Genomic DNA, 27,028 nt, shown 5'->3' with positions numbered 1-27,028 from the left:
TTGCAATGAAATTTACTGATTAACTTACAGGTGTTGCTCAATGAATCTTAAATACTGTGATTATTTAATATTGAAATATTTATTTTTCTGCACCTGCGAAGCATGTTCTTCAGCTTTTACCTTCTTTTTTTTTGTATCATTCACTTTCTCACCGCGGTTGATTAAACCAACTCCTACCTGAAAATGTCTGCTTTGTTTTTCTCTCGTGAAAAATATTTCAACAGGATCTAAAAGTCATTCTGTCTCTCAGCTGTGAAGAGCAGCAGCAGGATGCTCCAGCGGAAGCAGCCTGGTGCGTCATTCGGCCCACCAAGGTCATAATGCTGTTCCTCTGTCCTGGGGGTTGCATTGATGGACCGAGCGGAGAGTTCCACCGAGGTGCCTTTAGCAGGAGGATTCACTTTTGAATACATTTGCAGAAAGACGTTAATATTGGCAGCATTTGAGTCGGAGAAGTATTGGGGTCCTTGTTTGAAATAATATCCTGCAAGTGTCCCTCTGAAATTATCAGAAATAGTAAGGATGTTACATATTTAAGAGGATTTTTGCTCATTATTAGAGCTGTGTTTTTATTTACTCTTTTTTTTTTTTTTTTTTTTTCATGATTGGCCACATCGTACCTTGTGGTGGGCCAAATTTGACCCCGCAAACCCTACTTTGGGCAGCTCTGACCTAAGCAGTATGGAAGGTCTTTACTGTATGTTGAAAAGGGAACAGGAAGAGGACAGCTGAAAAATATCTTTGAGGACTAAAGGTGATGGGAAATGTGAAGGCCAGCTCACTCATGAGTCATCGCCAACCTTGACAAGTGTTTTAAATAGACCACCGAGGCAGGGTAAAGTTACTACCGCCAGATGTCGCTGTGTAGCTGCTGCTGGACCTCAACCCCCCTGATGCGTAACTACAGTCTCCAAAATATAGGCAAAAATAAACTCTAATCATCCAGGGGAGTCCTTCAACGGGCTGTATTTAAAGCCCGCTTTATTTTTAGACCAGATTATTAAAATGGTCAACCGTGTTTGTTTATCAGGGTGTTCAACTACAAAACTAACTGGCTTTTCTCTGCCCCTGTTGGCGTGATCACTCCTCAGTCAGAGAGAAGTGCTTCTCTACAGCGAGTCGGCAAATATCCTGAGCTCGAATGTAAATAAAGGCGTTGTTCGTCAGTTACAACGCATCACTCTGACAAGCATTTAACGAACACTTGGCAAACACTCATTTGCGACACTGATGCACAAAAAATAAGGCATCTTGATGCACCAGCTAACATCCGCTGCCGTGTAGATTGCATCATAGCGCAGCGGAGCAGGTTGGTAGGAGTGTTGAGTGTTTTGGTAAACCCGCAATTTCCATGAGCGACCAACGGGAGACGGGCCTGGCATACGGAGCGCCCATCGGACTATGCCTCCTCCAGCTCTGGAGGAGTGCAAAGCGGAGACCGGACAGGCAACGGGAAGAGCAGAGGGAAGCGACGGGAGGGGGAGCTGGACGGGCGGCCGCCGTCTCGTGTGCGCTCTGGAGATGGAGATGACGAACCGCAGCATGCACGCCGACTCCAAAGTAGACTGCGATGGCTTGATCAGTCGAAACGGCGGGGACATGGCTGAAGTATCCGTGCCGCTGTCACTTCCCGGGAAGCGGACAACTCAAATGGAGGGAGACGACCTCTATAGACTGCGTGACCGAAAGTTTTTATTGGAGGATAAGAAGCGACTGTGCGCGCTGGCTATGGGCGCCGCTATGCTCGGGATCCTGCTCATGATCATCCACGCCGAGATATGTCCCGTCGTTTATAGAGAGGTAGGTTTTACATTCCCATCTGAGCTGATGAGCTCAGACGGTCACCATCGAATGACGTTAATGACTGAAGAGTGAGATTTGTTTTTGCCTCACTGCATGAACGCTGCTGCCATGTTTCCACTATACTCCTCATTATGAAGCCAGCTGATACCATTGCACTTGGGCACATGTGGCAAAATGACTTGAGTAGTTGTCTGAGAACAGCAGAGAATAACTCTATTTTTGGCAGTCCAATACACTTTCTTTTTTAATTATAAGTGATTACAAATGAGTGGGACTGAGAACTGCACGTGTCAGCAAGTGGTCAAAATAGATTTTCGCTTTGATGTTGCATGACTAATGGATATAAATGAATCAATAACGCATATTTTAGCCCCGATATTAAGCATAATTGTTGAGGAAAAGCACCCTTAAACAACTGGCTGAATTTATGGTCACAACAACCCGGTGGATTAGCAGACAGCCCGAGCCCTGTTAAGTCTGCACCTGGGCTTTGAACCTCTCTGACCCACTGATTAGGAAGTGCATTTCCAGACACACTATTTGGTAGCGCAGCCTCATGACATTAACATGCAGATCTCAGTGGATAACAATGCCAGGCCACACAATCAACAAATTATTAACTCCCTCTGACTTCCTACAGCACAGGCCAGCTCCACATGGAAAAAAGTTCTCATGCGTGCTGCTAAACATCAGACCACCTCCACGCTGTGAAGTCAGTGATTGATTACAGCGTCAAAGAACCCATACATGTTTCTACCCCACAAACTTTAGAGGAACCTATGGAAATATACCCCGGCTCTCACAAACAGGCCTCAGAGATCTGGACCTTGAGAAACATCATGAAATGAACAGCACTGGCAGGAACATGACTTTACTATTCCAGTTTACAAATAAGAACTAAGAACAGGTGTTGTGTGTCCCTTTCTAGCAGCAGGCATCGGCCTCCGTACCTTGGAAATGCTGATGCACTGGAAAAGTGTTCTCTGCTGCAGTTAAAACATATTTTGGAGACGTTGCGTTGCTGATCTAACCATCGCTTATATAACCGTTGTCAGCATTCATCTTTAAATTTTCATGCGAAGTCGTGAGTCATAACTTTGTGGACTGACCTAACCTTTGGCCACGCGGCATCTTTGAAGTGGCTAGTGGTTTGCTCGGGTGTCACTGATTCTTTTTTTTGTTTTGTTTTGTTTTTTTTTGTTTTAGAAAACCACTTGAATGTTCACGCTGCGAGGTATTTCAAGGCCACCTAACTTGAAGGCTGATCAAAGTTATGTTTTATGCATACCTTTTCATGGTTATGCACGGAAGCAGAGCTATTTATGGAACATTTTTCCACATTTCACCTCTTCCCCTACAGTGAGATTGCTCTTATTACTCCGGGCTATGGTTCCACATCATTTACTGTATAATTGGAATGTTTGCAAGCGCGGTTTCTATGTCTTGAGATCCGCTCTGCTGGAGCCGTGCGTGCACTCTGACCTGGATGCGGCCTCATGTCTTTCTTTAAGCAACTTTCCTACAAAGATCCAAATCCAAAATAAGATCCACACTCACAGACGGAAAAGGAGCGTACGGCATCCAATATTAAAAAGAAAGTGCGCTGATGAATGAATGCTGGGGAACATTTACGACCTGGATCAGTTCTCCTAAGTTTCTCCTTTGTTCTTTACATGAGTCCAGGACAGCAGGATTCAGTTTGAAAAACAAGAAAATCATGTTCGAAATCGAACCTCAGTCTGCTTCGTAAAGTCTCCTCTGACACCTGAAGCTGCTGAAAATCTCCAATATAGGACCGACTGTAGAACCGCCATTCAATCAGTGTTTAAACAAACAATCGAGGTTCTGCACGGAAGAAATCAAACTTTTCCTGATGATCTCATCTGTTGGGGAGAAAGAATCTGTGAAATTGTCACATTTGTCTGTTTCCTCCCATCACGACTATGCTAATTTTCTGGGGGTTTTTTTTGTGTGTGTTTTAAAGTCAGAAAAAAGTGGAAATTTTTAAAAGAGGTAATAGAACAGCTACTTTACAATAGATTATTATTTCTGTTTGCGCTTCACATGTGAGAAATTGACTTTATTTAGCTGTAGAACGCAGGTATGAAAAGAGAAACGATACTAAAAATGAACGTTTTTTTTTTTTGTGTGTGAACACGTTCACTGATTTTCACTGCAAACTGTACTCTGGCCACAACGGCATCGCTTATCGATGGCCTGCGACTGATTGCAGCACATCACAACACAATATCAACGTGTGATGCTCTTCAAAAGACATCCCATATACAATTAAAAGCCACATTAAAAAAAAGAAAAGAAAAGAAAAACAGTTTCAATTGCTACCAGGGGTGGCCCACATCTGGCCCAATCACAGTCAACTGGTCTGGGGCGGATCCAGCTAATTAGACTGAACACCAGGAGCACTGCAAATCAGCTTCACTTGTCCAGTGTGACGTCTAAGCGGAGACAAATGCCACCTTTTGAAGGGATTTCCTCGGTATTCTGAGCTGAAACAGGGAATCACTAAGTTTGATACAGTATTTGCTAGCTAGAAGGATGTAGTATTCTTAAAACAAGTCTGTATTTTAGAGGAGTTTGCAGCATGCAGCTGTGATAAAGTCCCAGGTTAATGGCTACCAGCAGGCCTGGGTATCACACTTGGACATGGCAGCGACTGGATAGCTTCAATACAAAATTTCAATACCTGAGGAATAAATCTCCAAGTTGTGGTTTATTTTGATGTTGTAAAACTGCTTTAAGTGGAAAAATGTGCTGAAACATAAAACTAAAGAGTTGAATCAGAAAAATTAATTTAAACCACATTTTGGTAAAGTGGTTTATATTTTCATGTTATGAAAGTATTTCGAGTGTGTGAAAATGCCAAGGAGCTGAAAACTAAAACCAAAGATTTGCAACGTAGTGTATAATGTAATTTTCATTTGGCTTAAATGGATTTTAATCAGTATTGAAAAAGTAGCATTCAGGATCCTGTACTGTGTTTCTTGAATGAATTTTGAACATTTATTTAACAATACCCAGCCCCACTGCTACTAACAGGTAACTTCACCTTGTGCAGATGTTTTAATTAAACCTGCAGATGTTTTCCTCCTGTTATTTCTCTCCCTTCCAACTGCATCACTATAAAGTTCCTCAGAGTTTTAATCTGTAAGATTAATGATTATGACAGGATACTTCTGGCTCTATGACACACACACACACACACACACACACACACACACACACACACACACACACACACACACACACACACACACACACACACAAGTCTACAGTACATGATAGCTAGAAACCACACCAGCCTCCTCAACCAAACTCAAAAACTCAAATCAGATGTGTATTCCTGCTCTGGCAAGTATTTATTTATTACATTACCAACAAATCAGGCTAGAACTGCGCATTGGATTTGACTCATTATTTTTCTTTCGCTATGCCTTGGGTGGCCTGTCCTGGTGACGGTGGCTCGTTGTACATCCAAGACTCTGAGAAACAATCCGTGTGAAGGTTAGCCCAAATTAGGCTCACCGGGCTTGAAATGACTGTTTCCAACAGGAAAACATTACAAAAACAATTTTAGAAAGCTGGCAGGAAACATGTTGTTGAACTCTCTGTTATGGAATGTGGTGAAATGTTAAGCGTTTGTGGAGTCTTCTAATTAGCTCTTGACGGAGTACAGACATAATGTGGATGCTACGGGAGAAACTGTGGAAAATGACACACCATGCCAGCAGGCGTCACATCATACCACCTACACGCTCAAGTTTCCTCAAGTTTGAACCTTTGCAATTATCTTTTGAACTGTAAATCACATTAAACTGCACTTTCCATGAAAAAAATTCCATTGACATTGCGTTGACGGAGGGATCCTCACCTGCTGAGACAAAGGTGGCATGGCTGACTTTTATGCTGAGATGATGAAAACATGTCTGGCAGTTTGGAGCAGACATTCATAGTGTGTGTGTGTGTGTGTGTGTGTGTGTGTGTGTGTGTGTGTGTGTGTGTGCGTGAGTTGCTTTCTAGATTAAAGTCATAAGCGTAGATGCAAGCCTGTAATTCCTCTGTCATTATTACTCAAATCGTACATTTATAATGAGGATGGATTTGAAAAGGCCTGATGTTATATAGTCTATGCATGCAGTGATTTGCTCGTAAGAAAAGTTACAGATGCACTCGCAGGAAACTACTCAAGAAGCGATCCAAGACTACGTGACAATGGATTTGTATCAGTGATTTCACACGACGCTGCTGCTCCGCTCGGTTTTGAGGAACTTCATTGTGAGTTTCAACTGGAACTTCACCTTTTTCTGTCGACCCCCGCTGCTCCTGTAGTGTGGTTTTCACTTTGTCACCGGAAAAAGCTCTTGAAACTCGCTGTGCAGTACAGAGAAACTGAAGTTTCATGGAAAGTGGCAAATAGTATGGGGCATTTAGTTGCTAAAAGCCAAATATCTCTTCTTTGAGTTGGTTGGTTGGGAGCAAAATCAAAAAAAGACTATATGGATAATGAACTTGGAAGCGATAAAAGAAATATTAAGTAATAAGATAAATAAAGCAATAGATTAAACCTAATTTTGTCTTAGTTTTAATTAAAACTACCCCATTAAAATAAACAATATTCACTGAGATCAACACAAATGACATTTTATTGTTATACATTTTCATCTGCTCATTTTTTTTATCATCTGCTCAGTACACAGTGTTTTTGAAATGTGATAGATATACAAAAGAAATATTTGGAATTCTGTCAGTGTTCTGTCATATCTTTGATCGTATGACTCATATTTGTCTTTGGGTTTTTATTATGTGTATGTTTTAACAGGGTGTGTCTTTACGAGTTCCAAATCATTTTATTTTTGTAGTACCAGGACATGTAGATCATCAAAATGCTCTTCCTCTCAAATCGTGGCGCAAATAAAATACAGATAAAAAAAAAACCCAAAAAAACAAAACAGGAATAAAAGTAAGTTGAGTTTCATAGATGCGTGAGAAGATGTAAGTTGAAGGAAGGATGGCACAGAGTCCAGACACGACTCTGATCCACAAAAATCACACGCCTGACTGTTGTGTACTGTTATCAACTGAATCACCATTATGTCTCACCTCTCCTGGGAACCAGACAGGTGCCACACTTGATTTAGACTGTTAGTCGCTCAACCCCGAAGAGTCACAACAACACAAGACCTGCATTATAAAAACTTGCGTAATCAAACTTTGGCTTTTGCAAAAAAAGAAAAAAGAAAAGAAAAGTAAAAGAAAAGGCCTTCATTTTACACTTTATGTCTCTTGTCTCCTTTTCCTTCCCAGAGCTCAAGCATTGCCTTATTCATCAACTGTTCCATCAGCCTGTCCACTGGGTGTCTCCTGATCCTCATTATAGCTTTCCATTATAAGGACATCAGGGTGAGTTTACCATTTCCCCCTTTGTTTTCCAGGGTTAGTTTAGATTCCTCAAGAGTGAGTCCGCGTGAACGTGAAGGAGTAGGTTGTATTTTATTGGTCAAACACGATTCTCCCTCCAACTCATCTTGGATAAAATGGCGCTTTGCTATGAAGGGCATTTGTTGGAGCGGTCAGTCCATTGATGGTAGCCTCAGCACTTATTAACAGTGTTTTATTTACTGGATGAAAAACTCACGCATGCACAAGTTTGCAGCTGCAATATTTTCCTTTTTTTCTTTCTCAAAACCGCATGGTTTTTGTGGAAAATTTAATATACATGAAGGAATTTGGTTGAAATTAAACAGAATAAACATTCCTTCAACCACATTCACAGCATGTGTATTCAATTAAGTGCCAACAAGTGCAGCGTATGTGGCAGTAAAACACCCTAAACTACAGTTCAGGGTGAGTTTTTGTTTTCTTTTAAGCTCTAGGTCAGGGAGCTGATATTTCACTCTTGTGTACAGTGTTTTTAGTTGAGTTGCATGTCATGTGTGTGATAGAGATGCAAGTGTGAAGTGAAGATAAGGGAGGAGCCGAGTTTGCGGTGGAGATGAATACACAAGCAATGTTTAGACTGTGTAGTGTCAGTGGTGACCAAGCAAATCATGCTGAGGCCATCACGATACTCGCTGTCTCAGTCAGTGAAAGAAGAAAGAGGAGTTTGATCAGTAATAAGAAGTGGAGACGGTCGAGAGAAAATGGATTTTGTTAATATCCATTACTAGTTTTTGCTAGTTTTGTTCACTGAGGTGCAGATGGGAAGGGTTGCAGCTTCTTTGTTTTAGCTCAGATCAAAGAGATTACTGAATTTACGACTAGATAAAGATGTGTATTATAACAGAAAATGAACTGGAGAGTTTGTAACAGAACAGTTTTGCTGTTGGTTGGTGGCTGTGCTATGCTGTTAGCTTCAAGCTAAACATACGTGACTGGCTCTCTCTACACTCTGGAATTAAAAGGAAGGGGTACAGTGATGAAAAACATCTTAATGAGCTGAAGACAACCACTTGTGAAGAGTGCTTGAAAGGCAAGATATATTTCTGCCTCAAACATTGAAACCAGTAAGCACATGTTTGGTTTCTATGGCATACATGGTGAGGCAACGCTGAAGAGTTTACAACCATTACAACTCTGTAGCCTCAAGATTATTTCGAGCTCTGACGTGTGTCAGTATTATCCTGTCTTCTGTCTCATCTGACATGTCCTGTCTCACTGTCTTTCAGCTGTTCATCATTGATCACAACCAGGTGGACTGGCGTATTGCCATGACCAGCCACAGGGTTTTCGTGATCACCCTTGAGCTGTTGGTGTGTTCCATCCATCCTGTCGGCACCTACTGGGTGGTGACCCACCCTGGCAACTCTTCGGCCGCAGCAGTACTGTGTGACTCCAACTATCCAAGCAAAACCCTGAGGAACATAGAGCTGCTGTTGTCAGTGTTGATGTTCCTGCGTTTGTACTTGGTGCACAGAGCTGTGCTGCTGCACAGCAAAGTGCTGCTGAGCGCCTCCTACAGGAGCATCGGTTCGCTCAACAACATCAACTTCACCTTCCGCTTTGTCCTCAAGGTACTGATGAACAAATACCCAGCACGCACACTGCTGGTCTTCATCGTCCTCTTTTGGCTGACAGCATCCTGGATGCTTACTCTGTGTGATAGGTACGTATAGAGAAGCCTGAACGTAAAATTGAGTTATCAGAAGTCAAACTTTTAGCAAAAACAGAAGTGATTTAGGTTCTTCTGGCATTTCACACAAGCATGCCCTTCAATCTGTATTATGATGAACATAGATCATAAACCGGAATTGTTACGATACTGTGAGATTTATAAAATTGATTTAGAAGGGAACAAATCAAAAGAAACAAAGTCCCAAATTGGTGGTGGTTCGGTAGTGCAGGAGTCCATTACAATGCTTTCCAATATGTGTTCTGGTCGCTGCTGTAGCACTTCCTTTGGCTGGTCTGGGTGTGTGTGTGTGTGTGTGTGTGTGTGTGGGTGTGTGTGTGTGTGTGTGGGTGGGTGGGTGGTTGAGGGAACTGAGGGGAATTTTAGGATTCAAGCCAGCACTACATCCCCCCGTGAACTTCCTCACTGTCAGTGTTGGACTTATCGTGTAACGGCGGGTGCATGTGGTAGTCTACGGTGGAGCATCAACCAGGACAGGAAATAGAGTGATTGACATTCTAAGATTAAGTAACATATAGGAGAAATGGCAATATTCTTGAAGGAGAGGTAGCAAAATCCAACTTACCGCCAACACCTCTAAAACTCAATAGTCTGTACAAAAATGGTGTTATAGTTGTCGCAACTGAAGTGGACTACTTCTGTGTTGAGTCTCCATGCACAATCACAGAGTAAACACCGAGTCCTTATGACTCAGTTGACAGTACTATTCCTAGTGACCTTGATAGCTCGTAGCCGTGGAGTTCCCCTCACTGGTGACTGACGCTCTGCCAACAAAGTCCTTGTAGAAGCTTGTCAGGAGACCATGAAACCCAGAGAAACAATGGAAATGTGATTATGGGTGTAAGTAAGTGGCTGCTTAGCCACAATCATGAGTAAATGCTGAGCTTTGCAGCCAGTTATCGACAAACTGAACACATATTTGAACAGCGCCGCTATCAGATTTAGCTTTGAAAAAGTGAATTAATCACATAGTTGTGTTGTGTTTCTTTCTCCTCTCCACCCCTCCCTCTCTTTCTCCTCTCTGCCCCCATCCCCGTCTCTCTCCTTCTTCCTCTTAACCCCAACCGGTCGAGGCAGATGGCCGCCCACTCTGGGCCAGTTCTGCTTGAGGTTAAATGGGAGTTTTTCCTCGCCACCGTCGCCGAGTGCTTGCTCATGTGGGAATGTTGGGTCGCTTTCATCTGAGTTAAAGAGTGAGGTTCTAAACCCGCTCTTTGTGTAAAGTGCCTTGAGATGGCTTTTTTTTTGTGATTTGACGCTATATAAATAAAGATTGATCAATTGATTGATTGACATAGTTGGTGATTATAAAAAATTGCAGCCAACAGGCATTTTTTTTTTTCATTGGATCCATTTACGAACCAAATGGTCAAATCAAATCAAGTTTTGTTTCTTATTTCAGTTGCAGCCTTGTTTGGACAGAGAGAACACGCTATGCCTCGGCTCGTCTGTTATTATCTTGCCCCAAACTTTCACCACCCAACACACGCAAGCACAAAAAACAAAACAAAACGCGTTAAGTAGTTAAGCATTCCTTCTTCAAACCTTGATGGTCAATTTGACTTTCCTGTATGGAATGGATTTCTAATAGGCGCTTGATTTGATAATCATCCATTTCTATTTTGTTAACTTGAGCCAACTTCACGTCAGTCTGATCTTCTATAATCTGTTTGGCTGATTGAGCAGCATGGAGTCATTTGTTTGTTTGACTGTTTCCGGGAGTTTTGTTTTTTTTTTTTTTTGCGTGTCTTGTATGTTTTGATTTGTAAAACAAGATTAAAAAAAACAGTTATGACTGATAGCTGATAAGACCACCAAACCCTTTCCACGCTAAGCTGTTGAAAACCGCAACTCACGCTCAACTCTTCAAAATATGTCTGTGGCGATAAGAATACCACTGGCTGGAGAGAAACCAAATGACCACTGTGCGCTTTGTGCCAAGTAGATTTTGGACTTGTGATTTATAATTCTTTTAAAATGGATACTTACGTCCTAAGTACAGAAGAGCTGATTATGAGACCACACCTTTTGCAACGCTAGGACACTAACATGTGCCCAAAGAAAGGCTGCTTCATGTCATCTGGATGTCTCAACGCGTGGGTTGGGTTTCGAAGGGCTCAAAGCTCGTCCTTGGTGACAAGACTGGTTTGCAAGAGTTCAGACTCAAACTCCTTGACAGCACAGTTGGACAAGGCAGGTTTTTACTGTACATAAATGCAGGGACAAAGACCAAGTAAAGTAGAGCTGCGGGTAGGACACCTCAGGGACGAGGTTGACAATCCCAGATTCAGGTTACATGAAGCAGCGGGGTTGAGGTTCAGGACTAGAAAATGCGTGACGCAAAGAAATGTGACCTCAAGAAGCTGGACACGACATGACAGTCAGCTGTTTTATGGTAACAAATGACTGCAGACAAATGCTAACCCAAGAAAGTTCAAGCTTGAGGGTGATGGACTTTGACATTCGAAGGATTAAATCTGGCTCGTGTTTTGTTTTCGTTGCCAAGAGATATCCAGAGCCCTCATTCATGGTGTTATGATATTCAAAATCCATTCACCAAAGTTTGGCCAGCACCATAGTGCCAGAGCACTCACGGTTATCATTCATCAGCCCTCACAATCTCAACAAAGTAGTTCCTGGTCATTTAGCAGAGCACTATCTTCCTGGTCTCACTCTCGTGCTCTCTCTCTCACTCGTGTCCGACCCTGACAAGCTTGTTCAGATAGATCTGTGCACGCAACAATTCGGTCAGTAGGACAAATGACATCCGTGTGAGTGCTATCCTCGGCTCAGACAGGTGCAGGGATGTAAAAATTGGCTTTGTCAAACTTCTGATCAGAAAAGCAGTCAAATATAAAAACAAATTTTAGCATGATATTGGATTTTTTTTGCAGATACTAACATCTCAAAACTGATTTTGGACGGTAATTGATATTTACCAATATTGACATTAGCCAAGAGCAAAAGGAAAGCAAACTGGGTGGGTTCGGCATATTATATCATATATTATATTATATATTGGCTTGCGGACCGATATGTATATACCGATACTGACAACATCCATCCATCCATTTTCGATCTCTTATTCCTGTTAAGGGTCGCAGGGGGGCTGGAGTCTATCCCAGCGGCTTACGGGCGAGAGGCAGGGTTCACCCTGGACAGGTCACCAGTCCATCACAGGACCAACACATAGAGACAGACAACCATTCACACTCACAGTCACACCTACGGTCAATTTAGAGTATCAGTCAGCCTCGTCCCCTCTTGATGTCTTTGGACTGTGGGAGGAAGCTGGAGTACCAGAGAGAAACCACACAGGAACAGGGAGAACATGGAGACTACACACAGAAAGATCCTGTGCTGGAGCCGGGGCTGGAACCCGGAACCTTCTTGCTTTGAGGCAACTGACAACATGCCGTATGCAAAATTTGAATAGTGTGAGCACCAGATTTATCTTTGAGCAAACTAGGTGTGAATTTCAGACCACTAAAAAGAAGCATTTCCATGTGAGATTAATAATTGCTGCTTTCAAGTAAAGTATGGAGTAGATGAGGTATACAAAATGGAAATTATAGGTTTGGAGTCCACAGTTGGATTAATATGAAAGTATCTGAAGTATTCTGCTACGCCGTCTCTCTCCTCTGCAGGCAGACCGAAGCATCGACAGGTTACATGCCGACGGCCTTGTGGCTCATAGCCATCACCTTCCTGACGGTGGGCTACGGGGATGAGGCCCCCAACACCAGCTGTGGCAAGACGGTGTGTCTCCTCACAGGAGTCATGGTAACTAGGTTGGGTTTCTTGCGTAGAATTAGAAAATGCATTTTGATAATTCTTGTTCTTGTTCTGAACTGATTGTTACAGCTGATGCTTGTCAAGGCATTTGTGGTTGTTTTGGCATCTTGTCAGAAAAGCGTTTTGCCAACGCAGCAGTGGTGGTTAATACAAAAGACTTAAATCTCCTAGATATCTTATCTCTGTTTGTTTCCAATCAAACCACCTCATATTTGTCATGTGGACCAATCGCTCGATAACAAGCAAATACAAGACGTTCTCTTTTCTTCCTCCTGTGTTCTGCTCTGTTTGTCTTCCTTTCTATTCCATTCACAGCTGCTCTATTAAGCCGTATTCTGCTCTGCTTTACTCTCTTTAATTTCAATTTGTTCCATTTCATTCTGTTCTGCTCCACTCTGCTCCATGTTCTTTCATCCCATTACACCCCGATCTCCTCTGATTGGTTCTATTTTATTGCAATCTGTTCTGTGTTATTTAACCCTTATTTATTCAGTTCTGCCTTGTTTCATTGTCCATTCTGGTTTGATTCATTTCTTTCCATTTCTGCTCTGTTCCAGCAACTCTTCCCCTTCTTTCCTATTTAATTTTTCCCCATATAATTTCGGGTCAGTTGAGTTTGGTTCACATCTCTCCGGTGATTCTGTCCCAGTATATTCCAGTAGCCCAGCTGCACACCCTAGTGGTGCTGATGGACCTGAATGCCTTCATTCCCTCATGTGTGATTTAGATCCCGGCTGCAAATGAATGCATGGTGCTCCTGCTGGAAGCCAGCGGTACCAGGCACACTCTCAGCAGGGAGAGAGGGGAGACATCAGTCAGGATTGGCTTTGTGATGACAGCTTTGGTGTGCTCACTTTCTTTTCTCCTCGTTATGAGGAATTATGAACGTGTGACATGAAGTGTTATTTTTGACCTCCGCTCTTTCTTTGTCTGTCAGCATGATGATGCCAAAACTATGAGGCAGAATCACATTTGACTTGGAAGAATAAGTTAAATGTCGGGGCAGATTAGTCATCGTGCCACCTGCTCGCAACAGAAAATGGCTTTGTTTTGTTTTTATACCTTGCTGACGAGTCTTCGTACCCTCGGCCAGCATTTCACCATCGATCAGCGACCTGTGGTGATGGGACACCGCACGGTCAGATCTTTTCCAGACTTCACGTTTGATGAAAGTCTCGATCTGATCTAGTAGCTTAAATTAAACTGTAGCGCCACCCAGTGTTTACAGGGAGTAAGCGTGATGTGGAGACCGACGTCAAAACTACACTACGTCATCTTCATGGGACACACAGCAACATAGTACGTATGTTGCTGTGTGTCCCCCGTGCGCCACCTCATAATAGTTGCACCACAGTGCTCGCATTAGAGCCCTTTCAACAAAATCCAAACATTATCAGTTTGCATCTCCGTCTCGCTCCACGCCAGGAACAAACTCTCCGAAATGAACGGGGGTGCGAGGGCCCGCGCATCGCCGCTTGCTTTAGGTGGGGTTTGGCTCATTTGGCTCATTTTGGCAGACATACGCGTTCTTCCAGTGTCGCGGTTTCCTAGTAGTTTTATGTTGTGATTCAGTTCTCTGACTGTAGCTTCGGCCCATATCTCGATGAAAACTAAAGACATGGAATTCAAGATCAAATTATCTGTCATAGCAGAGACAAGAAGGGAAGGTCAGTGTGAGAGGCAGAGGATCAAAGGGATTGATGCTTTAGATCGAGCATGCCGTTACGGTAAAACGAGACAAACAATGAGTCTGAGAGGGGGAGGAGCGGCCGCCTCACCTCTGCTGTGTTCGTATCTGGTACCAGCAGATAAGAGTTGCTGCCACGGTGCTGGATGCGGGAACAAGTCTGGTTTAGACACCTCTGTGACAGAGTGGAAAACAATCTTTCCCTTCTCTATTTCTCCATCTCCCTTGTTTTTATAAGCTTCCCCCCTTTTAAGGGAAAACTTTCCATCATATCCATTTTTAGGTGGTTTATTGCAGTTGGCACCACTACAACAGGAGGGTGTGCCAACCTGTGCCCATGATTTGGAAAAAAATACATTTCCAACTCTCATCAGGGCATTTTCAGGAGCCAGTGTGAGGAGGGATGCTCACACCTGCAACACGGCTCTTAGCCTTCATGCTCAGCCGGAGTTTGACTCCAGCAGGCATAATTCAGTTTGCAGCTGTGTTCAGGGGGCACCATCCAATCCCTGATGGATTCAAGGAAAGAGCTTGTACCACCCAGGCTTCGCAGACGGTTTAATGATAGATATTCTGTGTCCGCCTGGAACGAAGGGTAAATAAATCTTTTTAGAACTCTGGTATGTGTCTGAGTCGAATATGTGCCAGCTCTCTTCTGCTTGATCTTACTCTCTCCTTCTCTCTCTCAATTTGATGCAAGCTGAAAAGAGGAAAACAGGTAAAACTTGTTGTCTTTAACTAATTTTTGTGGCTTCAGTGCAGTGTTTATCTGTCCAGTGTCTATTTGTGTTACTGTGTGTGTGTGTCTTGCTCTGCGGGCCATTGCGGTCTTCACCATCACTGCCCAGCAAATAGCACCAAGCTATTCTCAGAGGAAACCTGCACTATTATAGCACGCTTGGGTTTAACCATTGAACTCTCTGTGTGTAAATATAACTTGGATTTATTGGTCAAAACCATATCAGGCAGGGGATCAACATTTCTCTGCTGTTAAGGGGGACGTTGATGAAAAAAAAAGAAAAAGAAAAACACGATGGCATTTAGGATTCGTTTGAAATCAGACTGTAAAATCGATGTCCTCTTGAGGGCTCTACTGGCTAAATCACCATAAAACATCTCTTGATTAGACAGGCTGATGTTGTAATAGTAATGTGTGTGTGTGTGTGTGTGTGTGTGTGTGTGTGTGTGTGTGTGTGTGTTGGCTGACTTTTAGGGTGTAGCCTGCACTGCCATGCTGGTGGCAGTTGTTACCAAGAAGCTGGCGTTGAACAAAGGAGAGAAGCATGTGCACTTCTTCATGCTGGATATCCAAATCTCTAAAGGGGTAAGAGCCATGTCATTTAAATGTAAAATGTATTTAGTTTGCATTGTTTAAAAAAAAACAACAACATGCAATCCAACAGATTTATTATTTATTCCCTTTGCAGTGATGTTTTCTCCATCAGATTGTTCTGATCTTAATCCGTACCGTCACTCTTGACAGGACACTTTTTAAACATGCCAGGATTTATTGCGGTTTGGCCCTCTTACTACAAAATATGCCTACATTTGACATCACCGCCTCCCCTCTCTCAACACATGCTGTAGTACTGTAGATTTATGAATATACCTCTGAAACTTGTTGTCACATTTTATCTGCTTTTATTGTAGTGAAAGTCACTGGAATTAGAAATTACCGGACTATTTACACATTCTTGCAATGCCAGACAACCATGAAATAACTTCATAAAACACTGAAAATATCTTTTTGTATGCTTTGGGAAAAGGTTGAGCAATTATGTCAAATATGCTATTAGTATTAAATGTACCTGAACATTTTAAACTCTGGCGTTCAAGAAAGAACAATTGAAGGCATAATTTAGAAACTTTTTTTTTTCCTATGAGGTCGTGAAGTATTTTATTGCGCTTACAATATTATTCTAAAATTTGCCCGGCATACTAAGACAAGAATATTTATCCAAACGACAAAGCAAATACAACAACTTATCTTAAATGTTAGAAGTAAAAGGTTGCATCAATATTTTTAAGGCTACAAATCCAAAAAAGGAAAAAAAAGATTAAAAAAGAGCCTGCAGGATGGTGGAAAATCCGCTGTTTGATGGCAAAAACTGATTTTTCATAAACAAATAAGAGAGTAGAGACGAAATATAACATTTCCTGTAAACTATTGTTGGCGCCTTTGTGCATTGATAAGGCAAACTGACCTCAAGGCACCCCCTCCCCACATGTTGCAGCGAGAGGGGAAATATGATATTATATATATATATATATATATATATTTTTTTTTTTTAACGAAGGAGCAGATTACTGTGTTTGCTGAGGTGCAAATATCTCTACCTGTGTCCACTAGGTGGCACTAGAAAACACAAACTTATTATACATTATGTTGTCGTACATCCAGGAAGAAAACACACTGTAATTTTGATGTTAATCAACCAATGTTTGTTACACCAGGTTTACTTCCTGTAACCACTAGGTGGCGCTATGACGACAGCACTTTATAAACTGCTAAAAAATTCCACTGTTAACATCTGTTTTTTAAGTGGGGATCGAACCAGCGACCCTTCGGTTGCTAGAGGGCCACTCAACCTCTGAGCCATGCCGCCCTCTAGCAGTAATGTTAAAAAAAGGAGGGGGGGGGGGGTGGCGGGAACCTCCTTGCCACCAGTTGGCAAAGTAACTTGGTAGAAGAACTATGGTAGAAAATTCTTTGATGGGAGATGTTGAAAAATGTGACTTGCAACTCTTCCATGTATCTTAGATTCTATGTTGACTTAAGACTTTGGACAATATATTCAAATAAACCCCCTGTCAGTGCTTTGTGCATCTACATTTTCTCCCATCAATGGTGTAGTGCAGCGAGACGGGATGGAAACGTCACTACTTTCCCTGTCACATGCATGTTTTGAGTCTTTTTATAGTATTTTGTCCTTAAATAAGAGACACCAGGGGACAGGCTAGTGTGGGAAAAAAGGAGGGAGATGAGGTCGGCCAACCTTTTTGCAGCCTTTTCAAGGTGTCAAAGACAGGAAATAATCTTGTTTTTGTCAGGAAAGAGACGTGTGTTAGCTCAGGACGGAGCATTGATGGGCAGGAAACTGGTTGAGACTAGTGAGTGAGCGCGCGCGTGTGTGTTTGTGTGTGTGTGTGGCTTGCAGAAGAGTAACTGTTTGCAAGTTTAGACAGGTTTCATGTGTTTACTAACCAAGAGGAAAGGAAGAGGAAAGTGTCTAATAAATCAAATCTAAGAAAAAAGAAAAAGCATTTCCTTTAAGCGCCTTTGGCAACCTGTAGTTTAAAAACGTGTTTAGTGAGTTTATATTTTAACAGCAAGTTTGTGATTTAAATTCAGTGACGTGTAACTGCAGTAGGTGGACTGCAGCAGAGGATACAACCATTTCCTTTCTCCCGGTTGCTGCATCCTGTCACATGGTGCATCTTCATGCTTTGCAAATGTTGTTTTGGTCTGTGTGAGTGTTTTCTGTATGTGTGCGTGCAACCTCCCGAGGTATCTGGTCCAGATTTGCACTGATGGGAACAAGGGAAGACACCTGGTGGCTGACAGCATCTATTAATAACCCTCACAACAGGGACAGAGTGACATCATCACGGGGCAGTTACCATGATGTGGGCAGGAAGACTAACAGACATGAATAGAATCAAACAGAACTTTACTAGAGATATCCAGAAATGGAAATGTTCAAAGTTCGGGTCATCTTTCTCCAAAGTACAACATGCAGAGATGTTTGATCTGATTTCACAATTAGAGGGAGGCAGCAGAAAACAGGAAAAACTGTGTAGATGTAATCATCTTACTTGGATGACTTATTTTATTAATCTAAAATAAGGAATAAAAACCATATTCAGTCCAGAATGTGTGTGTTTGCCCCTTAAATTTCATCACAGGGGTTTTACAATTTTTTTGTTGTTTTTTTTATGCCTCTGCCTCTTGACCAGATCCGTCATGCTGCAGCTAACGTGCTAAGGGAATGCTGGCTTCTGCACCGAGTAAACCAGACCAAGGGCAGTCGAGGTGAACACCGAAGACACCAGAGATGCCTTCTGGAAGCCATCAGAGTGTGAGTTACAGTATGGCAGAGTGATACCTTCAGGCAGGATGTCTGTGTGTTTGCTTCTACGAGGAGGATGTGAGTGGGCGGTGGTTTGTGTGTCTTACACGTGTATTTTACAGTTCATTAACTTAGTGTCAACATGTTTAGCTGTAGAGTCACAGCTTTTAATGGCTAGATTACTAATTCCATTTGTATGCCTCTTTTATGTAGCGAGGGCATTTTTGAACAAGGGTCTCACTTTGCCCCTTGACCTTGTTTCTCTCTCTCTCTTTCTCTCTCTGTCTATATATATATATCGGTAGTTTCTCATGAAAACACAATCCTATGTTTAAAACAAGAGGACACCTCATCCAAGATCAGAGTATGTTTTTTTGCTGTCTTACTTACTTTTTGGCTAAATTTGACTGGCCTCTCAGATCAGCCCAGTTTTTACGTAGTCCTGCTAACGGACAGCTAATGCTAACATCCTGGAGTAAGGTCAGTGATTAACACAAAGGTAAAATGTTTTAAAGTTTGGTGCGATGACCCAAAAAACATCAGCATATTCCCGACTCGTGAATTTCTAAGCGACACTACGATAATGTGGTCGCGGACATTAAATGTGCTAACGTTGAGGTCATTTGTCTGCGGTGCAGTGTGTTCCTGGCGCAGCGTTAGCTCTCCGCTTCCAACCATTGTATTTACTCTTCAAAAAATAATAAAAGTGGTTATCTGTTGTGAGGATAATCTTTCTGAACAAAATGCGACTTATGTGTAAACTTCTGTTCACAATTCTCCACAATAATCCCACATTCAATGTAAAAATCCCATTAGTTTTTGCCTGGGGGGACTCATGATGATGCAAACATCCAGGTTGGCCTGTAAAAACACGTCATCCTTGCAGTTCTCTACGACAACTAGGATTAAAGATTGGTAATATATTTTGAGATTCTTAACCGACTTCAACGGAGGTCTGCTGTCAACTTGCCGTCAGCGATTTGAGCTTCATTTTAGACATCTTTTACAATTTTAGGATTTTTTTATGGTGGCCTGGACAAGATTCTTCCTTTTGAAAGCAATTACAAATTTCAAAACACAGGAATTATTTGGAGGCAAAGAATGTTGGCAAAAAAAAATTGTTTATCGAAAATGAGTGTCCATGGCAAAATTCCCATTGCAGTCTTTTCATTTGGGCGTGATTGGCACGACAGTCAAACACGCAAACCAGTCACCAAATGGTGGAGGATGACTCAATTTGTTTTCTACAATTTAGCATAATTTGACATTAACACAGAACATATTGTCCATCTGGTCCTGACACTCTAACATGGAAATCATTGCAAAGAGAGTCAATCTTTCTATCCTGACAACAGCAGTGCGTGTGTGCGTGCGTGCTTGGATGAACACACAGCATGACCCCTGCAAATTATGTACTGGAACACTCAGTTGTCAGCATATTTCTCTTTAAATCAAGGTTGTATTGTGTTGTACTTGTCCAAATATCCATCCCTTGCTGAGTTCTTAAGTATGAGTGTTGGCATTATACTTAAAATAACCAATCAATCCTTTTTCTCAACAGATTTCGACACTTACGTCTCAAACAGAGAAAACTGAGAGATTACGTCAGTGAGATGGTGGACCTCCCGAAGGTAAACTACCGCTAGTTCAACACCAACTTCTTAAGTTACAGTCCATTTGTGTTCTCCTGGTTCTGATTGTTTCAGGGTTCCCTGCATTTAAAAAAAGAAGACGAAAGTGGAGGTGTAATCACCTTGCGAAATGAAACCTTATACACTAAAACTTGGGATTTTTTGGGGGTAAAATTTTGCATTTCAACAACACAGTGCTGCTCACCATGAAGCTCCGTGTCTTATCTTGAGGGTTCCGAACCAGAACACGTCTGAGTGCAGCTGGTCCACAGGGAGCACTGACGGCTTCAGATCAAGTCGTGTTCACAACCCTTCTGCAGCTGGATTCTACATTTGATTAAATATACTTAAAGGGGTCTTTGCTATTTGGTAAAATGCAGCCACACTGCCTCTGATCACTGGAACAAACAGCATTTTAATCTTTGTAACTAATTTAACTAGTGACCAGACAGTATTGAGTAATATAAGGTATGATAATGGATGACATTTGTCTTTAAATCTTAACATTTGAACAGATGCAGATGATCATGTGCGACCTCAGTGCCAATTGGAATAACTCCTATCGAGAGCTGGAGCAGCGAATCCTCTCCATGGAGCAGAAGCTTGAAGAGCTGAGTCGCTGCTTCCAACAAACGTCTGAACTGCTGTCTCAGGTCCTTCGTCACCGCAACCCAGAGATCAGGTAAACAACACTCAGAGCTACGAGTGACGCTGTGCAGATCTGCTGACAGCACGTGGCGTCCAAGCTGAATCGGGACGTGACTTCTACGAGGAATAACACATCTGGGTGTTTGTTCTGCAGGTGACATGGCATGATGGCAATACACGATTTTTAAATTTTTTTTTTTAAAGAAGTGAATAACTGTCTTCAGCGGTCTCGTCGGCAGTATCCTCAAAAAAAAAAGAAGAAAAAAAAGAGAGACCGTAATCCTCTCCAACCAGAGCTGCTCCAGACTCTCCACATGCTGAACCACTTGGAGGACTGGCATAACCTACTTAAGATCTCATCTTCTGGCCCAGTGTTCAGTGTGCTGCACAATGACTCATGGCTGTAAAATTAGACAGATAAAAGACTTTTTTTTTTAACTGTGGAAGGATCACGGCGCAGCTTCAGCAGTTGTATTTGTGCAGAAAAGACAACAATGAATTTTTTAAAAAAGCGAATCATGGAGAACTTTGTAATCCACACTGTCAAAGGCCTCAGGACTCTGCTATCAGTAGGGTTTCATTAATGGACTATCACTGCCTTATTCCTGTGGAATAAGAGATACTTTAACATGTTTGCTTGCAATATTGTAGTGTTTGTATCCTAAATAAATTTCATAAAAACTCAATCTAGATTTGCTTTTACAGTGGCAGAATATTTCATGCTTTTGCTGGATTGTTTGCAGGCAAAAATTAACTTAATCTACCGTCATTCTACTTCCGTTTCCCGGTGAATACTTGCGCTCAGCTCAAGCATTGTAGGAGAGAATGTTTGTTTCATATGGTAAGTTGTTGGGATCTAACTGACGTCAAATACAATGCTCAGCGTGGAATGTCATTATGATTTGATGCAGGAAGTGGATCTTAACAGCTACAGAGCACTGCACCTGGTTCACGAAATATTCGTATGGACAACAGGCTTTTTCTTTCAGCTTAAAAATTAGTGTTACAGACGGAAAACAGTCAGATGGGAACTCCTTGCAGATGACATCCACTGTGTGCCTCTTGTAACTGACACTCTCATTCACAAAGGCTTAAATGCTACAAGGGTTACACAATAGATGTCATGGGCAAGGAGTTACAAATCCCCATTAGGCTTTAGTTAGATTCTGTAAGGCTAAACTGAGGGCTAAAAAGTCCTCTAGCATGAAGTTGAGGCCCAGAGAATCTGAGGCTCAAGTTGTTTTATAGGCTGTTTTAGCGACCCAATCGCTCCCTCTAGTGGGGATAAACTACATTACATTTAGAACTCAAAGTATTAAAATCCATGAAAATGTTACCCTCTCCGCTTCAATTACAAGACCACTGCAGTATCACTTCAGAATAGAAGATCTCTTTATCTTGAAACAATAAGATAAAAAAAACCCCAGAAAATTATAGAAAACAGACATCCGTGAAACCTCATTGTTAAGGAAGCACTGTTTGAGAAAACTTTTTCCAGAACTGGACTAACTCTTCCTCTAGAGAATAAACTGGAGTTGTTTTAATTTAATCCAAAACCTTGTGATTTGTCTTGTGTTCTGGTATGTTGTCAGTTGAGGAACTTCTAACCTTGTTTACTGTGTTTCATTTGCACATCAATGATCTGCTTTTAATTAAAAAAAAACAAAAGATTAAGACTAAACATATGCATGTGTCTTTCTTGGATTTCTCTTAAAGAAAAAAAAAGTGACAATGAAAGGGCAAAGCCACTTTTATTTACTGTGAGGTGCACAAGGAACTAAAAAGAATGTTTCATCATAACAAGTTTCTTCAATTAACTGCACTGGTTTTCGTTCTGTTTTTAATTTGATGCCATATGTATGCAGATGGCCTAAAAAAGAATTGTCCACAGTCACATGTGAAGGGCACCCTGCACTTCCTTTTTACTTTATGTTTCCGTTTAGAAGAGGTGGATTTTTTCCAAAATTTGCCCTTCATGTGCTTCGCTAAGTGTTTGGCTCCTGTGAAAGTCTCGCCGCAGTTGACACAGATGTAGCTTACGGCCTCCGCATGCTGGACACGATGTCTCAGGAGGTGCAGACGATGCTTAAAGGCTCGGCCACACTGACACAGGTGTGAGCGGCGGCCTCGGTGGAGGTAGCGGTGGCTGATAATGAGGGAGGGCTGCCGAAAGATGGCACCGCATTGCCTGCAGGGGTATGTAGCCTTGGAACGCCACCCTGTGTTCATGCGCTTCATCAAAGCCACCTCTTGGCTGTCATTCGCAAACATGGCCATAATAGTAGGGGTTGATGCGGGGAGTGGAGTGGCTGCAGTGGTGCCAGGAGAGACAAATGATGGTGCAGAAAAATGAGATGGAGGCCGGGTGGCTGCCTGACCTATAGGGAGGCCTGATGTGACTGGTGCAGCAGCAGCAGCAAGCGGTCTCTGTTCGTAAGGGGGGGCTGTCAGCGAGGAAGGGCTAGGTTTCAAAACAGGCGGCCGGGAGCATGTTTGACCGGCAGAGAGCTTCCCATTAATGAATTGTTTGTCTGTACTGGGATTTTGAGAGACAGTACTGCTGGAGACCAGGAGGTGCCTGGAACTGCTGGTGGCTGACTGAGCTGCTGTACCAGAGACACCTGGCAAAACGCCCCTAACAGCCGATGCAGTCGGATGTGGAGTGTTGCATAACTTGGTCTTGACCACCGACGTGTGAACGCTAGTGACGTGGTTTAACAACGTCTGCTCTGAGGTAAAAAGAGATTTGCATATGTTACAAGCTTTGGGCATGGACTGAGAACAGAAGAGGACTATGGGGGAGTTGTTTCCCTTGGGACACTCGTGTTTATGATACAAGTTTTTGTGGGAGAATACGTGGCCACAGGTTTCACAGGCATACAACAGTACCAAGTGTTCTTTAAGACACTCCTCGGATGGAAAGAGCATCTTGCACAGTGAACACAGATATTTGACCCTTATCCCACTGCAGTGCAGCCTATGGAGCTTCATGGACTTAAATGGCCCTCGACCACACGCAGTGCAGATTGACCCCTCGGCTGTTGGTGGAGCTGGTGGGCATTTATTGACGGGAGGGCCGAGGGAGTCACTGGAATCATCCGTTGAACTTGAAGTCGGACCATCAATGCTACCATTTGGTTTAAAGGATGTCAGATCCTCGTCATCGGTGTCAGAGCTAGTCGAATCGCTGTCCATCTCGTCGTCACATTGTTGGGAACCTCCCATGGCGAGATCTTGATCATCTTCGCCCAAGATGTACTCAACACTGACCTCAGAAGTACCGGGTCTCTCGGACTTCACCTCAAGTCTTTCTCCAGGCTTCAGTTCTGTCCTCTGCTGCGTAAGCTCCTCGTTATCAACGTCGTCCTCTTCCGTGCCCTCGCAATGCACCTCTGCGTGCTTGTTCAGATCCCACACGTTACTGAAAGAGCAATGGCACTCTCTGCAGAGGGGAGGAGAATGTACATTATCCAGGTGCGTGGAGAGTGATGTCAGACGTCGGAAAGTGACTCTGCAGATATAACAGGTGGCTTTGATATTGTGGCTCTTGTAGTGTGACATTAAGCTGTTTATGCTGCGGAAGATTTTGCCACATTCCCAACATTTTGTCTGCTGCTGTGCTTGGGCCGTCTGGCTCTTTGGGAATCCACACCATTCCTCATCGCTGCTCGAGTTCTCCGACATAAGGAGCTGGTCCTGGTAATCTTTGGGTGGTCTGTGAGTGAAATCAGAATAGAGAGCTTGACTTAATAATGATCGTACGGTTGACAGTTCTGAACATAGATGTTCAGTCGACCAACTGGGGGGAAACCGTGGAGATAATGACACAAAATGCTCAGTTGAATCACATAATTCCTGTAGTAGAAAACGATGATTGAGAACTGGTTTGAATCAGCATGTGTCTTTTGTTTAGAAAGACTTCCGTGGTAACCTGAGGATGAATTCTCATGACTTCCATAAGATTCGCTGGCCTTTCCTCTAGTGCCCCCTGCAGGTTACAAGGGTTACTGATGGTAGGAGAAGTGGACGTAGCCTCCAGTGCCTGAAACCTGCATTCTTTCAAATGACCATATGCCACTGGATTTATTACTAAGGCCGGGTTTAAAAAAATCGGCCTCCCAATTAATATGGACATTCATTTGAAGGCTCCTATATTGATTCATAAAATCCAGACAGATCTTTCAATAAATGTCATTTCCTCTGCAGTCATGTGACCCATGAGACTATAACGTCTCTGAATGAATCAATATTGAATCAGGGAATGCATAGGGATACCCAGCCGTATTTATTAGCTCAGTACATATTTTCCTAATTCTTCTTCTTCAAAACAGTACCATGTTAATTTTGTCAAGTATTATCTCATTTTGAGTAAAAAAAAAAAAATAGATAAATGGCTGCCTTGTGATTGACAACTCCCTATCAAATCAACCTGTCTGTACCTGTCAGATCCACACAATCATTTCATTCAAATATCATCAACTCTGGTTATACAGAAAGAAAGAAAAAATTGGGGAGGACCTACATGCTGAAGTCTGCCAAAAGTCCCTGGGAGATTCATTTTAATGATGAACGTACTTGAGGTTTAATCTTGCACCAAAATGACACTTGAATTGTGGGGATTAGTGAAGCTCATTCGTGAGCAGTGCTGGCTATCATTTGAAATGTATTGACTGTGACTCTGTTTATCAATTTCAGTTCTTATCTATTCCTCATTTTGATTCCAAAATGTTAAAAAAGGATTTAAAAAAATTGATTATTTCCTGCCTTGTTGACTGAGTCTCTCACACAGTAATAGCATTCACCCACTAAACCTGATGACATAAATCACACCAGTCGTTAGTAACGTGGCAGTGATGCCAACCGCTGTAAAAAAAAATTAAAAAAAAAAACTCCACAGAAGAAGAACGGGGGACATGTTAAGGATGTGTGCAGATGAGCTGTTCTTGTTAAGAAGCTGGACGTGTTTGCAAGGGCCTGCTGATGAGGACATGCTTTGGCTCAGAGACAGAAGACATATTGACTTCAGATTGCAACTCCTCCCCTTTGGAATCAAATTTCAGTGGCCAAGTTACTTGTGAAAATAATGCAATAAAGTCTTTTCCTCTAGCATGGTCTTCTATCATGGCTGTAGCCACACCCTAAAGCATACTCTGCTTTATTGTCTCTTTTCATCTAAATGGGTCTATAGGAGCTCATAACGTTACCGTATAAACTGTGGCTGTGTATAAAGATGGCCAAGGATGAAGAATAAACCATTCCTGTGTTTATTTCCTGCCCAGCTAATTTCCTCCCTCCCTTTTAATGGCAAAAAATAACCACCCCAGATTGCGGCACAACGGAGCTCTGTGCCTGGGGGCTGGATCCAAGAGCCTGTCATTAGCACAAGGTCAGAAAGAAGTCTTATTTATTTCAATTTAAATTATGATTGTTGGGGGGGAAAAGACAAAGACATAAAAGGTAGTGCTGAGAAAGTTGTGTGCACCCCCCCCCCCCCCCCCAACGCTTCACTTCTCAGAACCGGAACTTGTGTCCATTTCTGTTATGCAGTCCATGGTTGCTTGCAAAACTAGAACGCTCATGCTAATTAGCAAATATAGCAAGCTGATAAACTAAACTAAAGATGGCGAAAAAAATTAATTACCTAGCTTAACCTCTAGAGATTCACAATTTCATTGGGTATCTATAGCACACTTTTTCTTTTCTTTTCCTGTCTTTTTTAAAAGAGTAAAACCGTTGTTTTTGAGCTGTCACGACATTTAAACAATGAAGTTAAACCAGCTAGTTGCTCACATCTGCCCACAACACACACTGGGTCAGAAGCTGCTGAGGGAATCACGATACTGGGCTGAAATCACCTCAGACCTCGCTGTGCACTTGAAGGTGACGGTTGGTCCAGGTCATTATTGTATGTTACAGTGGACCAGCAGCTAACGCCAACTTATATCTATGACTGGATTTGAGGAGCGATAGCGTCCTCTATGCTACATTTGTGTGTCAAGCACAATGAATACATGGTCACGACCACTTCTTAAATAATTAGGCTCATTAAAGTAATAAAAAAAATGCTTACATTTTCACATTTGAAGACACCGAAATATTGTTGATGGCGTCCGCACGCTGAGCTTCCCTTCCGTCGTAACCGGAAGAAGGAAGCCTACATGTCCCAGAATGCATTTCTTAGGATCTGAAAATGGTACCAGTTTACCATTTCCGCCAAAACGCGCAGCACTTGAATTATCAGCGAGGG

The 27,028-nt window shown here is 42.4% G+C and overlaps 2 protein-coding genes across 5 annotated transcripts; one reads left to right on the top strand and one right to left on the bottom strand.

The window, feature by feature from the left end:
• Window positions 1-1,168: 1,168 nt before the first annotated feature.
• Window positions 1,169-22,455, top strand: kcnn4 (potassium intermediate/small conductance calcium-activated channel, subfamily N, member 4). Of its 4 annotated transcripts, XM_086218733.1 has the most exons (10): window positions 1,169-1,800; window positions 7,126-7,221; window positions 8,487-8,923; window positions 12,598-12,733; window positions 15,133-15,150; window positions 15,646-15,756; window positions 18,390-18,511; window positions 20,064-20,133; window positions 20,649-20,815; window positions 20,936-22,455. In XM_086218733.1, exons 1-10 carry the CDS (start codon window positions 1,402-1,404, stop codon window positions 20,937-20,939), a joined length of 1,560 nt encoding a protein of 519 aa, XP_086074859.1. In that variant the 5' UTR covers window positions 1,169-1,401; the 3' UTR covers window positions 20,940-22,455. The 4 variants fall into 4 exon arrangements, with proteins under 4 accessions (XP_086074859.1, XP_086074862.1, XP_086074860.1 ...); XM_086218736.1 differs by lacking the exon at window positions 15,133-15,150 and having other exon boundaries at window positions 12,598-12,709; XM_086218734.1 differs by lacking the exon at window positions 15,133-15,150.
• LOC147253529 (uncharacterized) lies at window positions 22,231-27,007 on the bottom strand. Its single transcript, XM_086218732.1, has 2 exons — window positions 26,852-27,007; window positions 22,231-24,496 (listed from the first exon to the last, which is right to left on the bottom strand). Exons 1-2 carry the CDS (start codon window positions 26,953-26,955, stop codon window positions 22,591-22,593), a joined length of 2,010 nt encoding a protein of 669 aa, XP_086074858.1. The 5' UTR covers window positions 26,956-27,007; the 3' UTR covers window positions 22,231-22,590.
• Window positions 27,008-27,028: the final 21 nt, after the last annotated feature.

This window comes from Aulostomus chinensis, chromosome 11 (assembly GCF_037954235.1).
Source record: "Aulostomus chinensis isolate RoL2024-O1b breed Wild chromosome 11, RoL_Achi_v1.0, whole genome shotgun sequence".
Classification (NCBI taxonomy): domain Eukaryota; kingdom Metazoa; phylum Chordata; class Actinopteri; order Syngnathiformes; family Aulostomidae; genus Aulostomus; species Aulostomus chinensis.
The sequence above is the reverse complement of the archived record's forward strand: the minus strand, read 5'-3'. Positions and strand labels throughout refer to the sequence as shown.

What these genes read in the sequence shown, in the direction of transcription:
- kcnn4 (XM_086218733.1), top strand. Translation starts at nt 1,402, where the DNA reads ATGCCTCCTCCAGCTCTGGAGGAGTGCAAAGCGGAGACCGGACAGGCA. An exon ending in GTCCCGTCGTTTATAGAGAG is followed by an intron (nt 1,801 to 7,125) that starts GTAGGTTTTACA and finishes TTTCCTTCCCAG; the next exon opens with AGCTCAAGCATTGCCTTATT. An exon ending in CTTCTGGAAGCCATCAGAGT is followed by an intron (nt 18,512 to 20,063) that starts GTGAGTTACAGT and finishes TTTTCTCAACAG; the next exon opens with ATTTCGACACTTACGTCTCA.
- LOC147253529 (XM_086218732.1), bottom strand. Translation starts at nt 26,955, where the DNA reads ATGCATTCTGGGACATGTAGGCTTCCTTCTTCCGGTTACGACGGAAGG. An exon ending in GTGTCTTCAAATGTGAAAAT is followed by an intron (nt 24,497 to 26,851) that starts GTAAGCATTTTT and finishes TTTCACTCACAG; the next exon opens with ACCACCCAAAGATTACCAGG.